The following is a 13,500-nucleotide window of genomic DNA, read 5'->3' on the forward strand; positions in this document are numbered from 1 at the left end:
ATGACACTTTAAACAAAATTATAAGAGTTAAACTAATTTTAACTTTTATATTTAAATTAAGAAATATAGTCATCACCTTATTAAATTTATTATATTTATTAAGAAATAATAAATTATTGTGACAAATATTTATTTCATCATTAGACTCATAATAATAATTTTCAAATAATTTTTGAATGGAACAATAAAAACACACAATAATATATATATATATATATTTCTTAACAAATTAATAAAATATATTTCAATTTTAACAAATGATTTGAAAAACAATTACTAGTAGCAAAATGCTGTTTCTTGAAGCTTCAGAAAAATAATTAAATAAAGGGTAGGGTGGATGGTAAGAATATTAGTGTTGGGGGACGGAGCAAATGATGCCTCTTGCCAACAACTTCCTTCATTCACAAACTTTATATATCTATCTATGAATTACCCCCACATACTTAAAACATCTATTTTGCTTGAAATTAATTGCGTCACCGCAAGATGCTTACACACTGACGCCTTTCATCCCAACATATTATTAACAAAACGTATATATAATAATCACTAAAGTGTGAATCATCATTACAATTATTCTTCTTGTATTATAGACCGACAAGACAATATATGCTTATCTGTTGAAGAGGTTTAAAAAATAATAACCTAAAGAATACTCTTAAGACAGTTCTTTTGGCACTAGATGTGATTTTTCTTAAATATTTCTACTAACCAGTGAGTTAACAATGGAGATTACACATAACATTTACAATGTAGTATTTAGATTGTAGAGGGTTGTGCTTACAGACGATAATTATTTGAGCCAGAATAATAATAAATAAGTCAATGAGCCCCTCAATTTCTGTATCCATCTGTATGTATGTGTATGTATACACACACACACAGGTTGAGCTATAAGTTCCTGCTAATTGACGCACGTACAACACATATACAGTGGTAGATAATTATGAAAAAGCAATATATAACGGCTGAATCCATCCATATACATGATATACTTTTGATAATAATATATTACCAACATTATTAATTATTACACCTACATAAAATATTTGATTAACGAATCCGATGGCGGCCTGCTCGCCTGCATCTGCATGCATGCATGCATGCATGCATGTTTCACATTTTTTACAAGACAGTGATTAATCCAAAATGAATTGAATATTCAAAACTAGCTTGACGCGGCCCTAATCAAGCAAATAAACTAGCTCAAAACGCACCGTTTTCCATAATTCAAAGACATCAAATGGTTAATGGAAGTTGAGTGGGAGTAGTCCGAGGACATATTCGCAGAAGTAGAACTTACAGATTCCACCAGCCGGGGCAACCAAACGCAGTCTCTTACCTGCTTCAGTGTCTGCGTATGTGACAATTTTTGCCCCATGCACCATATCTCAATCTGCAATTTACCCTTTTTAAATCGAGTGAAAACGAAACCACTACTCAAACTTCGTTTGTTTATTGCAAAACAAGATGTGTGTACATATATATATATATATATTATGATGATCATACATATATTAGAGGTATATAGTCATTGAAAAGTAAGAGATGTATACTCCTGTAAAGTATTGCTCACAAGCCTGAAACTAAGAAATCAAAACATAAAATATGTATGCATATCCAGAATATTCCCACACATAAGATTTAATATACTAACTAGCTTGTTGAACTTTTAAATGTCAACGCAATGTTAAGTACAAATTTTATCCAACATTTCAAATAAAGGAAAAATATTTGCTTTATAAGCTTTCTAATGTTCTCTCTACAATCACAAACCCTTTTTGCAATTTATTTTCTTCTTCTTTTTCTTTTGTAAAAATGTTCTTGATGCTGAATGAAGTAACTAGGGGTTAATTACCCTACTTCTGTGTTTATGCTCATGATAACTAGTCTGCCATTCTTTGAATCTAACAACTCTACTTTTCCACATCAAGAAGAGAAGCAAGTACACACAAATCCTAAGGTACTCAGCTAGGAATTCATGCGTGTTAAATGAAGCAAGAATATCATGAACGGAGTAGCTTCAATTTTGTTTGACAGATTTTCTTTAATTGAAAGGTTTTATATATATATATATATATATATATATATCTTATTCTAAGTGATTAGCAATTTTAACTGAAAATAATGAGAAAAGTTTTTCCAACACAAACCTTTTGCGTAACTAGAGGTTATTTTATTTAATTCAGAAAAATGATAGAGAAAAAATAGACTGAAATTTGAAAATAATAAATTTTTTTAGAAAATAATTATAACGAATACATCCTCATATAGTTTTCCAGAATAAATACATAAGTTTAGGAAATCAAATTTTAAAAGAATATTTCATCTACTAAATAATTGTTCTCTTTTTATAGAATACATCAAGGATATGTATCTTTTCTGTAATGAATCAACTAGCTCTAGTTTCTCAGTTAGGTTAACAGCCAAAACCAGTCTTAATTATACATATGCTATAAGCCTATAACTATATATGCTTAATTGTACCATATATGATTAAAGATGCCAATTCTTTTCAATCAGTTATGCATGAGCAACCAGCAGGCACTAAAAGTATACTGTTATCAAATCCTATGAGGCACATACAGATACACATCTATATACATATATATAAACATTATATACGCTATATCTATCAAGAGGTGGTCAGCTTAAGCCTTCTGTGAGATTGATCTCCTGATATTTGGAAGGGATAAACAAATGGAATAATCTCAAGATCCTTGTATATATAAAAGTTGGTGGCAAGAAACCATTGACCTGCCCAAAATCGTTGACTCTTAATGATCAACTTCTCTCCAACACGATCTTGCTAAGGGGAATTTACACTATATATATAGCTCCTATATATCCAGGCCGGCGAGCAGGAAACTACTAATACTAATAATCAATCCCCTACAACCATGTAACTACTTCGAGCCTTTAATTTCAAGAATCAAGATCCTGTCACTCTCTTCTTTTAATGAAGTGTTAAGGAAATTAATATATCTATATATATACACACACTATAATCACAGATGTCATGAAGAAGTTTGATTAGCCAACGCATGCGTATTTGTAGAGGACTAGGACATATTGTTATGTATGAGGTTGGTCAGTTGAAAACGACCCACGTAAGGAGATAGAGCTGACTAGTTTGCTAGCGCCTTGTAAAACGGCAATCACTTTCATGGTCATGCTTCATTATATATATACATACACGCGTATATTTATATGAAGAGAATAATTACCTCAGCTTCATTGGAGAGACCAAGCTTTGTAACCAGGTACTTTTTAACCATGAAAACCGTCATGCTCTCGTCCCTTTGGAGGATTGTTTCATTTTTGTTTGTGAAAAGGAGGGAAGCAGAGACCAAAACCCAAAAAGACAAGCAAAGTCAGCTTTTCACTCATTTCTCTGAATACCATCATTAGATGGGTTGAAATAAAAGACCAAAAGCAAATCTAACACACACATACACACATATCTACATATAGTCGTGATTAGTTATGCTAACATGCACCGCTTACTTCACTCTAATATACGCCTTTGGAATTTGAGGCAATGCTTCTCCATCCCTGCTAAAACCAACAAATAACACACTCGTGAGTACTTATCAACCAAACTTAACTATATACTTATATATTACACCAAAAACAATACAGACAATTACCCATTTGTACATTAAAATGAGAAAAGCAAAATGAAATATAAACATTATCCCTGAACACTAAAGAAAATTGACAGATCGATGAAGAAAATTAACACTAGTGATCATTACCCATTTGTACCTCCTAACCTATAGAGAGAGAGAGAGAGAGCTCATGGGTTAATGATGTAGATGTTGAAAATTTTGCTCACCGGTTGATAGATGATTGAAGGGTAAACCAGAGCCCACTTCTGTGTGGTCTTGATGAGATTATTGTGGTAGTAGAACAATTATGAGAGTGATTAGGAACCGGCACTTGCCAGTCATCATCATCATCATCATCATCATCATCATGCAACCCAAGAAAGGCACCTGATGTGTACTGATGCATGTGCCATGGCCATGATGATAACATGCCATGATGACGATGATTACCGTCGTCACATTTTTCTCCATCACCATCATCATCATCCTGACCTTGCCACCAGAAGCAGCTGTGATAATTTCTAGGCGGCGCTCCAGCTACTTCCCTTACCCTCAGGCACTGATTAGTCTCAAACCCCACTCCCAACTCCAGCGCTAAGTCTAATCCTAACCCTATCTGCTTTTTTTGCACCTGCTCAGGCTGTAACTGTGTTGAAGAGGAATTAGATTCTGAAAAAGAAACTGGGTCAACGGGTTGATGTTGTCGCACTAATGGGTTTGTAAGTTGATGATGGTGAGTACTAAACCCTAATCCTAACCCTAACTGAAGCCAATCCCCGTCGTTTTCATCAGCTTCCTCCAAGGGGGTTTTGTGAGAGGAAGAAGAGAATGCCATGATAGAGGATGGAAATGGGTAGGGTTTGGTTTGAGCCTTTTAAGGAACGACAAACATGTTGGAAAGAAACCCTAGGTATATAATTCCTCCACTGTAGTGAGAAAGAAAGAAAAGATGGTTGGATTTGTGTATTTAGTTTTTGTATATGAAGAAGGATAATGGTTTTTTCTTGGGATTAAAACCAGTAAGAGAGAATAAATAATGTTCTTTTCCGAGGCATAAAAGCGGTAGGAGTATGTTGTTTCTTGTTGTCTTAGCATCTGAACAGTGATAGAAGAAGAAGAAGATGAAGAAATAGGATTTAATTTAGTTAATTTAATTTCTAGAGCTACACGCAAATACTGAACAGATAGAAAGAGAAGATGAGAATGATTTGATGGTCGCTTTTGGAGATTTTTGGGATGCTTTATTTATTTATTTATATTCTCTTTTTCGTACACTCGCATGGACACACATTCAAAACCTATCTTGTTTCTGGTGTATAAATAGTTCACCTATTTAAAATTTTAACGTAATTGCTTCAACCAATAATTTATACTCTCCTCGTAATTAATTTGCTTCTTTACGTAGATTATTAATGAGAAAGAAAGAGAAAATATGTAGGGTGAGCAAAAGGGTGAGAGAAAAGCCGGGAAAGACAGAGGGAAGAGGGCCCATGCATGGCGTGCATTATGCATTAGTCAATTCAGAGCAGCTCCCTTAAAGACCAGCAAAAATGTTGTCGTGAGATCCGACGGTGCGCGTGCTCTCATTTGCTTTTCAATCAAACATGCATATATATATATATATGTATATATAGTATTAGACATAATTTAATTTATTATTTTTAAAATGTAATAGTTTCATTTTTATTATTAACAAATTTTTAAAATTTTAAGATACTTTAATTATAATTTACACAATACATCTCTTTAAATGTAATCGTCTCTTGATAATGAAGTATTTGTCAATTTTGAATATTGCAATATCTATTAATAATTCAATGATAAACATTCTCATTTGATCAAATTCCATGTGTAACGATTCTGAAAATATCTAAAAAAAAAATGATAATTAAAGTACGGAAGCGAAATAAATATTTAAAATTTACATTTATTATACAATAACTTAAAGTACCAATTAGTATTACAAAATTCACCCTTTTGAAAGAAATACAAAAAAATAATAAAATAAACGAAAAAAAAACTAGCATTCTACTCGCAACTCTCTTATAGATCGAGCTCTTTATCATATTCTTCTTAATCTTAAATATTTAAATAAGGGATGAACTACACTAATCCAGTAATAATATCACAGTATATCACTGACACATAAATGAATATTGGTAAAAAAAATCAAAAAATAACTAATTGAGTACTAAATTAAGCAAATTCATTTATCAATAATAAAACCATTTATCGTCTACTTAACGTAGTAAAATTTATAGAAACAACATATAGAAAACAGTAACATTATATATATCATAATTTCGTATATAATTGGCAATATAGCATATATTATACTTTTATATTCAAATCATCAAAACAACATTTGTCTCTTTTTCCACCAGCCTGCTGGTATCTATGGGGGTTCATAGAGATGTCCCCGCTACGTGTGAATCTTTTTCTTTAATATTCTCAATTACGGGTCGTTTTCATATCTCGTCCGGTATGAGCACCAAATTACTAAATTTCAATACCCCGTCCGGTAAGAGGGTGAAGCGGGTCATCCCTATAACTCGTCCGGTATGAGTGCCAAGTTACCAAGTCTCCATACCCCGTCTGGTAAGAGAAACCTTCACAGTAGGGTTTCTTGTGCACCCGGTCCGTCCACCATCTCCCAGGATGTCCAGTAAGGCTGCCGTTTCATCCATTCACTTAATTACACAAGTTTTCTGTTTACCTTTAACCTTTATTTTTCTAATTCAACCGTAAACATGTAAAACAATAATACATGCATTCAAACTTATAAAATCAATCAATAACGCACTATCATGAATTTAAACTGTAAAAATAATTAACAAAACAACAGTAGATAATTTCCGGTTCTGACTCCATTAACAATCTGTAATTAATTATGAACATTTTTTAAATTGTATAAAATATCGTATTTATTGTTAATTAGACTTCAATTCTATAACAGAGAATAGGGTGAGAGATTCTAATTCAATTTGATGTCCGAAATGTTAAACTGTTGACTGTGCCCATTAACGGTCCCCGGGTTCCTTGAATTTTTTTTTTGTAAATTAAAACATGCTATAAGTACCTATAATTATCCCAAATAAATCCAAAATTAGTCTCAGAGTCCATTTTTGCCAATTCCGACACGATGGCTCTGCCGTGCTTTGGCGATGGCGTCGTCGCCTATGGCAGCAGTCTGCCTTAAATCGGCTATTTTCGGTCGATTTTGCATCAATCCCTGTGAGAAAACATGTTAATGGGCCTTAGTTGCCTGAAAAAATACAAAAAACTGAAACTCACCAGCGGCAGGGCTCTCCGGTACGGCGGCTCCTCCGGCTCACATTGCGGTTGAGTATTTTGCTCCGGTCAACCTTTAAAAAAGGAAACGGTGATCACAATAGTAAAAAAATTTTACCGAACAGGAATCGAGAAGGGCCTCATCGGAGCCGTTTTGTGAAATTTTTCGCTGCGGCACTGCCAGACTTCGCCCCTGATTTTCGGCCAATCAGCCGATCTTTTTGCTTCGATTTGGCCAAGGGTGTGTTTAAAATTGAATTTCGAATAAAAGAAGAAATTTTTAACTCGTTTGGTGGTCAGAAGTAGCTTCGGTGCGGCGGCGGGTGACGACGGCTCTCCTTCCCAGCAGCTGGGTCTTCTTCTCCGGCGAGGGCGACTGGCGGCTAAAATTAGGGTTTGGTGTGAAGAGGGTTATTTATACTCGTCCGTTTTTTATCTGGACCGTCCGATCGTGATTAAATAAGAAGTAAATCTGGACCGTTCATCGCAATCTAATCTAAACTGTTCGATCGCACTCAAATTTAACCGTCCGATCGCGTTCGAGAACGGATATGAGCTGCTCGATCGTGGGCAAGCGGATCGCCCACATGGCCCTCCTGCGTAGTACCGCATCAGCATCCGCTGTCATGCGGCGTGTTTTGGTTTTTCAGGACTGCTGACCGGGCATCCTATATGGTAAAACTTTTTTAAATTGTATTCTAACCTCCGATTTTTTATTTTTCTTTCAAAAACACATCTAGAACCCAAATTTTTACTTTTTTTTCTCAAAATTATTTTCAATTTCACCACTCATCAAATTTACTTCATTTTTGCATTAAATTAAAATTATAAAATCAAAAATTTATGTCTATAATTAATTTAATTTACAATTAAATTAATTTGGGCATTACAAATTTTCTCCTCTTAAAAGAAATTTGGTCCCTCAAATTTGTCTCTCACTCTTAATCAAATAGTTAGAGATATTGTGCTCTGAAGTCTGATTCTAGCTCCCATGTGGCCTCTCTCGGTATGTGATTCTACCACATGACCTTAACAAAAAGAATTTTTCGGTTGCAGAGTAATCTGCTCTTTTAGTCCACAATACCGACCGGTATTGCCTCGTATGACCGGTCCTTCTAGAGTGGAAGAGGTTCGTGGGCCTGGCTTGGTCTATAGGTGGCAGTACCAATTCTGACTAGGATTTCGAATGGCCCGATAAATTGGAGATTTAGTTTTTCCTTCTTACCAAACCTACTGATTCCCTTGAAATGGGTGATCTTAAGGAATACTCGATCGCCTTTTTCAAATTCTAAATCATTTATATGGGTGTCCACATAACTCTTCTGCCTACTCTAAGCCGTTTAAATATTCTTTCTGATCTTAGTATTTTAGTTGTAGTCTCCTTTATAAGGTCTTGGCAGAACAATTTCCTATCACCTATTTCTTCCAACAGATCAGTGATCTGTATGGGCGGCCATACAATGCCTCATATGGAGCCATACCAATACTTGTTTGGTAGCTGTTGTTGTAAGCGAACTCTATTAGGGGTACATGGTCATCCCAATGGTCCCTAAAGTCAAAAACACAAGTTCGGAGCATATCCTTAAGTGTGCGGATCGTCCTTTCTAACTGTCTATCGGTCTGAGGGTAGAATGCAGTATTAAGGGACAATTTCGTTCTCATGGCTTGCTGAAGGCTAGACCAAAATCGAAAAGTAAACCTGGGGTTTCTGTCGGACACTACCGTCACTAACACTCTATGTAATCTGATTATTTTCTGGATATACATTTTTATCAACTTGTACAAGGGATCGGTCATCCTGGTGGCTAAAAAGTGAGAAGACTTGGTAAGCCGGTCAATAATTACTCAGATGATATTATGTATTGGGCGTGCATTAGGTAATCATATCACGAAATCTATAATGATATATTTCCACTTCCACTCTGGAATTGGTAATGACTGAAGTAGCCCATCTGGGCATTGGTGCTCTACCTTAACTTGCTGACATACCAAACACTTAGAAACAAAGTCAGCTATATCTTTTTTCATCATGTTCCACCAAAATTGAGCTCGCATACTTTGGTATATCTTAGTGCTTCCGAGATGCATGATAAATTTTAAGCTATGTGCCTCTGTCATAATATCTATTTTTAACTCACTATCACATGGAATATGACACCCTGTCTTGGAATCTGAGCAACCCATCAGTAGAGACTCGAAATTCTAATTTAACTCCATATTCTGCATCTTTTTAGAGCGCTATTAGGGTGGGATCGACGAGCTGAGCTTCTCTTATTCTTTGGATTAACTCGGGTTGAACAGTCAGGTGGCCCAAACATGTGACTCTCTTCAGGTCCTAAAGTCGTACCTGTTGTGCGGCCCCTATCAGCCTGCATTCTGAAACCATTAAATGAGCTAATATAACTGCACTTTTCCTACTGAGTGCGTCGGCTACTACGTTGCCCTTACCTGAGTGATACAAGATGTCGCAATCATAGTTCTTGAAAATTTCTATCCACCTTTTTTGACGCATGTTGAGATCCTTTTGAGTGAATATGTGTTTCAAACTCTTTTGATCAGTATATATATAAAAGGTTTTCCCATACAAATAATGGTGTCAAGTCTTCAAAGCATGAATGATTGCAGCAAGCTCTAAGTCATGGATGAGATAGTTTTTATCATGACTCTTCAACTGTCTAGACCCATAGACTATGACATTCTCATCCTGCATCAAAAGATAACTTAAACCTAGATAGGAGACATCATTGTAAACTGTATATTTGCCTGATCCACTCGACAAGACCAACACAGGTGCAGTAGTCAGCTGCTTCTTTAGTTCTGAAAAACTTCTTTCATAGTTCTCGTCCCACTCAAACTTGACATTCTTCTTTATGAGTCGAGTCAGATGAGCACCTAAACTATAAAACCCTTCCACAAAGTTGCGATAATACCCTGCCATCCCCAAAAAGCTACGGATCTTCTTAACCGATGTTAAATTTTTCCATCCGAGCACTACTTCAACTTTTTTGGAGTTCACTAACATATCAGACGAAGTATGGAGACTTGATAACTTGGCACTCGTACCGGACGAGGTATAGAGACGATCCGCTTCACCTTCTTACTGGACGGGATATTGAGTTTTAATAATTTGATGCTCATACCGGATAAGGTATGGAGACGACCCGTAATTGAGAATGTTAAAAGAAAAGGTTCATGCGTACCGGGGACATCCCTATAAACCCTTATGAATACTAGCAGGTTGGTGAAAAAATGGACAAATGTTGTTTTGATGATTTGAATATAAAAGTATAATATATACTATGTTCTCAATTATATACAGAATCATGATATATATAATGTTATTATTTTCTATAGGTTGTTTTCTATAAATATCACGATGGTAAGTAGGCGATAAATGGTTTTATTATTGATAAATGAATTTACTTAATTTAGTGATCTATTAGTTGTTTTTTGATTTTTTTTCTACCAACCTTCATTTCTGTGTCAGTGATATAGTGTGATATTTTTACTGGGCTAGTGTAGCTCATTTCTTATTTAACAATTTCAGATCAAGAGGACCAGGATCCAGAGCCCGATCCACAAGAGGGTTGCAAGTAAAATGCTAGTTTTTTTTTTGTTTTCCATTCATTTCCTTATTTCTTCGTATTTCTTTCAAAATGATGAATTCTGTATCACTAATTGGTATTTTAAATTATTGTGTAATGAATATAAACCTTGAACATTTATTTCTCTTTTGCACTTTAATTATCATTTATTTTCCTTGGATATTTCCAGGGTCGTTGCACCGTGTAATATTATGTGATTGTGTAATGATGAACAATGCAATGTAGGACTATTTAATATTATTAACTCAATATAAACTTATATCAAGAACTTATACAAGTGTCTCCAAATAAGCTTCATTCAATTCATCTTGTCAAACATCCATAATAGATTAACATTTATCTCAATGCACACTTCCATACGTATAAACAGTTGTCCAATAAAGCGCATGTTCACCATGTTCTTAGAAATATAAATGGTCATAGATAAAAATAAAAAAATAATTAATTTCATTCAACTTTAAAAAAAAATTCAAATTTGATTATTTGAACCCACATCTTCATAAAAAAAGTTCATGATTCATCATTGGTTGACTCGTTCCTAGTTGACTCTTTGTAGCTATGGCATCTCCAATGCAAAATTAAGGCATAAAAGTATCAGATACAGAAACAGATTCTTAGTGCATGATAAAAATTATATATAACGAAACAAATTATTACAAATTTCTTATAAATTGTATGAGTTGCAATTACACATATATATAACTGAGATCAGAAGTGACATCAAAATATAAAATATCAAAATACAAAAAGGTCACTTCTATTATTATGATATTTGACTGATCAGAGTGCAGGAACAATCATACACTCAAGATTTGTGAATCTACAGGATCCTCATAGATTTCAATGAATAGATCAGCGAACAGTTCATCACTATCTTCTTCATATATGAGGAGGCATGAAAAGAGAGTTTTATATGTTCAGTAAGAAAAATAATATTTAAATAATATCGTAAGATTTAAAAGGTGAATAATAATATCATTAATACTTACCATCAGGTCACGTGGGGGTCCTATTTTATTTTATGAAAATAATTTTATTTATTAGAGGAAACATCGTATCATAGTCACAACAATTTAATCAAAATTATACTCAACAATAGAGAAAATCAAATAAATTATGAAATTCTCAGATTTTCGTGTTATGTTTCGCGAAGTCATTCCGACTTCTATCTCTGAGGGCAGATATGGATTTTCGATTATCCATGTGAAATGACCAGATCATATATAGATAATAACAATTTACTCAGACACATTTTCAACTTGTCAAACCATGGTACGAGTATGACCATGGTCATACCGACCATAGTGGTCTTATCAAATATTCTATGACCATGACAATACTTAGCAAAATGTAACTCCTAATAGATATTTGTGTCACCATTATCGTCAGAGTGTACGTCGTTATTTACAATGAGCGATTCTCTCACGTCTTTCTAGACCAGATGAGGGAGGAAAAAACAAATAGTCATTAAAGATAAAAAGTATAACGAGACACTTGATGCATTATGCATGTCAATACAAATACATACATATTTCAAACCATTTAGGCTTTATTCCATATCTCTTTTTTTTTTTTTTTTTTTTTTTCAGATAAATCATCGGATTCATATTATTTTATTTACATTCAAATAATAAAATGCCTATAAATCATATAGTATACTTGAAATCAAGAACAATTCACTTATTTAGAACTACTAGACATAGAACATGTAAACCACACAAAATCATGGATTCATAATTTTAAATTTTCTAGAAATACTACTTAAAATGTTTTAAAAATACTAAATTCTTTACCGGAACTTAGAAATTTTCCTACACCGTTATTCTTCTCATCTTTCTCTCTCTATATCACTCTCTAGCTCTTTTTAAACTCTTGAAAGGTGGAAAAATGAAATAGAAGTGATGAGAAAATGGGAGAAAGAGTCCCTATTTATAAAAAATGGGGACCATCGGATTAGCATCAAGTAGCGAAATCTGGTGAAGAGAGAGTGTTGAATGGAAGATGATTGATTTGATGAGGCACAAAAAAATGGAGGAAAAATTCTTCCACGGGGCAGTGGCAAACCGCCCAAGGAGGGCATGGTACACTACTTGCGGCGGCAGTGCGCCTCACTCGACTGGTGCACGTTGCAGGCCTAGCCTGCAGGTGCTGGCCTACCCTAGCGTGCACCAGGCCTACAGCGTGTTGGGGCGCCACACGCAGGCTTGTCGCATGGACGGCGCACGCACAGTGTGCGGCACCTGGCCCTGTCTGCGCGTGATGTGAAGCGGACGCAGGACTGGCCCCGCGCCTCATGCGGATAGGACATGCGCACGTCCTGCGCCTGGTCGTGCGCGCACAGCGCGTGGGCGACTCTCTCCCACAGGATTTTTCTCCATTTTTTTTGTTTTCTCCTGAGAATTAGTTTTTTTTAAAATTATAATTATAATAATAATAAATAAAATAAAATAAAATAAAAATAATAATAACAAATAAAAATAAATAAAATAATAAAATCAACATAAAATTGAAATTATGAATTACGAATAAGGCTGCAAAATAAATTTAAATGAGTTCAAGTAGTCTTAAGACCCGAATAAATAAAAATATTTCAAATACAAATTTAGTGCGGTGGTGAGCAGGGTGTTACACTAGCTTTATTAGTTAATGTCTCACTTATCTAAGCCTAACTTAGTCTTGTTTAGACAGTTCCATGTTGACCCCTTCCCTACATAAAGTTACACAATGTAAAGAGATAAAGTTTGTAATTTAACATCCTTTAATATTAAATATAATATCCAATAAAATATTATTTACAACATTCTTTAAATTTTCAAACTCATCTCATGTCACAATGATGTAATTATACATCCATATCAATCTCACATGTGCCTATACCAACTTCAAAGGGAATCCAAACATTTTATGAATCCTACAGGTATCGAAATCCATATATCAATACTTTTATTATATTATCCATAAATATATATGTATGTAGATAGGTTATGTATTCC

General features: G+C 34.4%; 1 protein-coding gene across 4 annotated transcripts; it reads right to left on the reverse strand.

Annotated features, from left to right (window-relative positions):
* Positions 1-992: 992 nt before the first annotated feature.
* On the reverse strand, positions 993-4,838 carry LOC148253326 (uncharacterized). 4 transcript variants are annotated; one of them, XM_088206310.1, is made up of 4 exons: positions 3,839-4,838; positions 3,508-3,558; positions 3,228-3,300; positions 993-1,408 (listed from the first exon to the last, which is right to left on the reverse strand). In XM_088206310.1, exons 1-4 carry the CDS (start codon positions 4,444-4,446, stop codon positions 1,202-1,204), a joined length of 939 nt encoding a protein of 312 aa, XP_088062436.1. In that variant the 5' UTR covers positions 4,447-4,838; the 3' UTR covers positions 993-1,201. The 4 variants fall into 4 exon arrangements, with proteins under 4 accessions (XP_088062436.1, XP_088062437.1, XP_088062438.1 ...); XM_088206311.1 differs by having other exon boundaries at positions 3,508-3,555; positions 3,839-4,836; XM_088206312.1 differs by having other exon boundaries at positions 993-1,396; positions 3,839-4,835.
* Between the last annotated feature and the right edge of the window lie 8,662 nt (positions 4,839-13,500).

The sequence above is a fragment of the Carica papaya genome, chromosome 6 (assembly GCF_054855325.1).
Source record: "Carica papaya isolate Zhongbai chromosome 6, ASM5485532v1, whole genome shotgun sequence".
Taxonomy (NCBI): Eukaryota; Viridiplantae; Streptophyta; class Magnoliopsida; order Brassicales; family Caricaceae; genus Carica; species Carica papaya.

Coding starts and splice junctions, on each gene's coding strand:
- LOC148253326 (XM_088206310.1), bottom strand. CDS start 4,446: ATGGCATTCTCTTCTTCCTCTCACAAAACCCCCTTGGAGGAAGCTGAT. Junction 3,559..3,838: donor CTTCAATCATCTATCAACCG/GTGAGCAAAATT, acceptor TGTTGGTTTTAG/CAGGGATGGAGAAGCATTGC. Junction 3,301..3,507: donor AAGGCGTATATTAGAGTGAA/GTAAGCGGTGCA, acceptor AATCCTCCAAAG/GGACGAGAGCATGACGGTTT.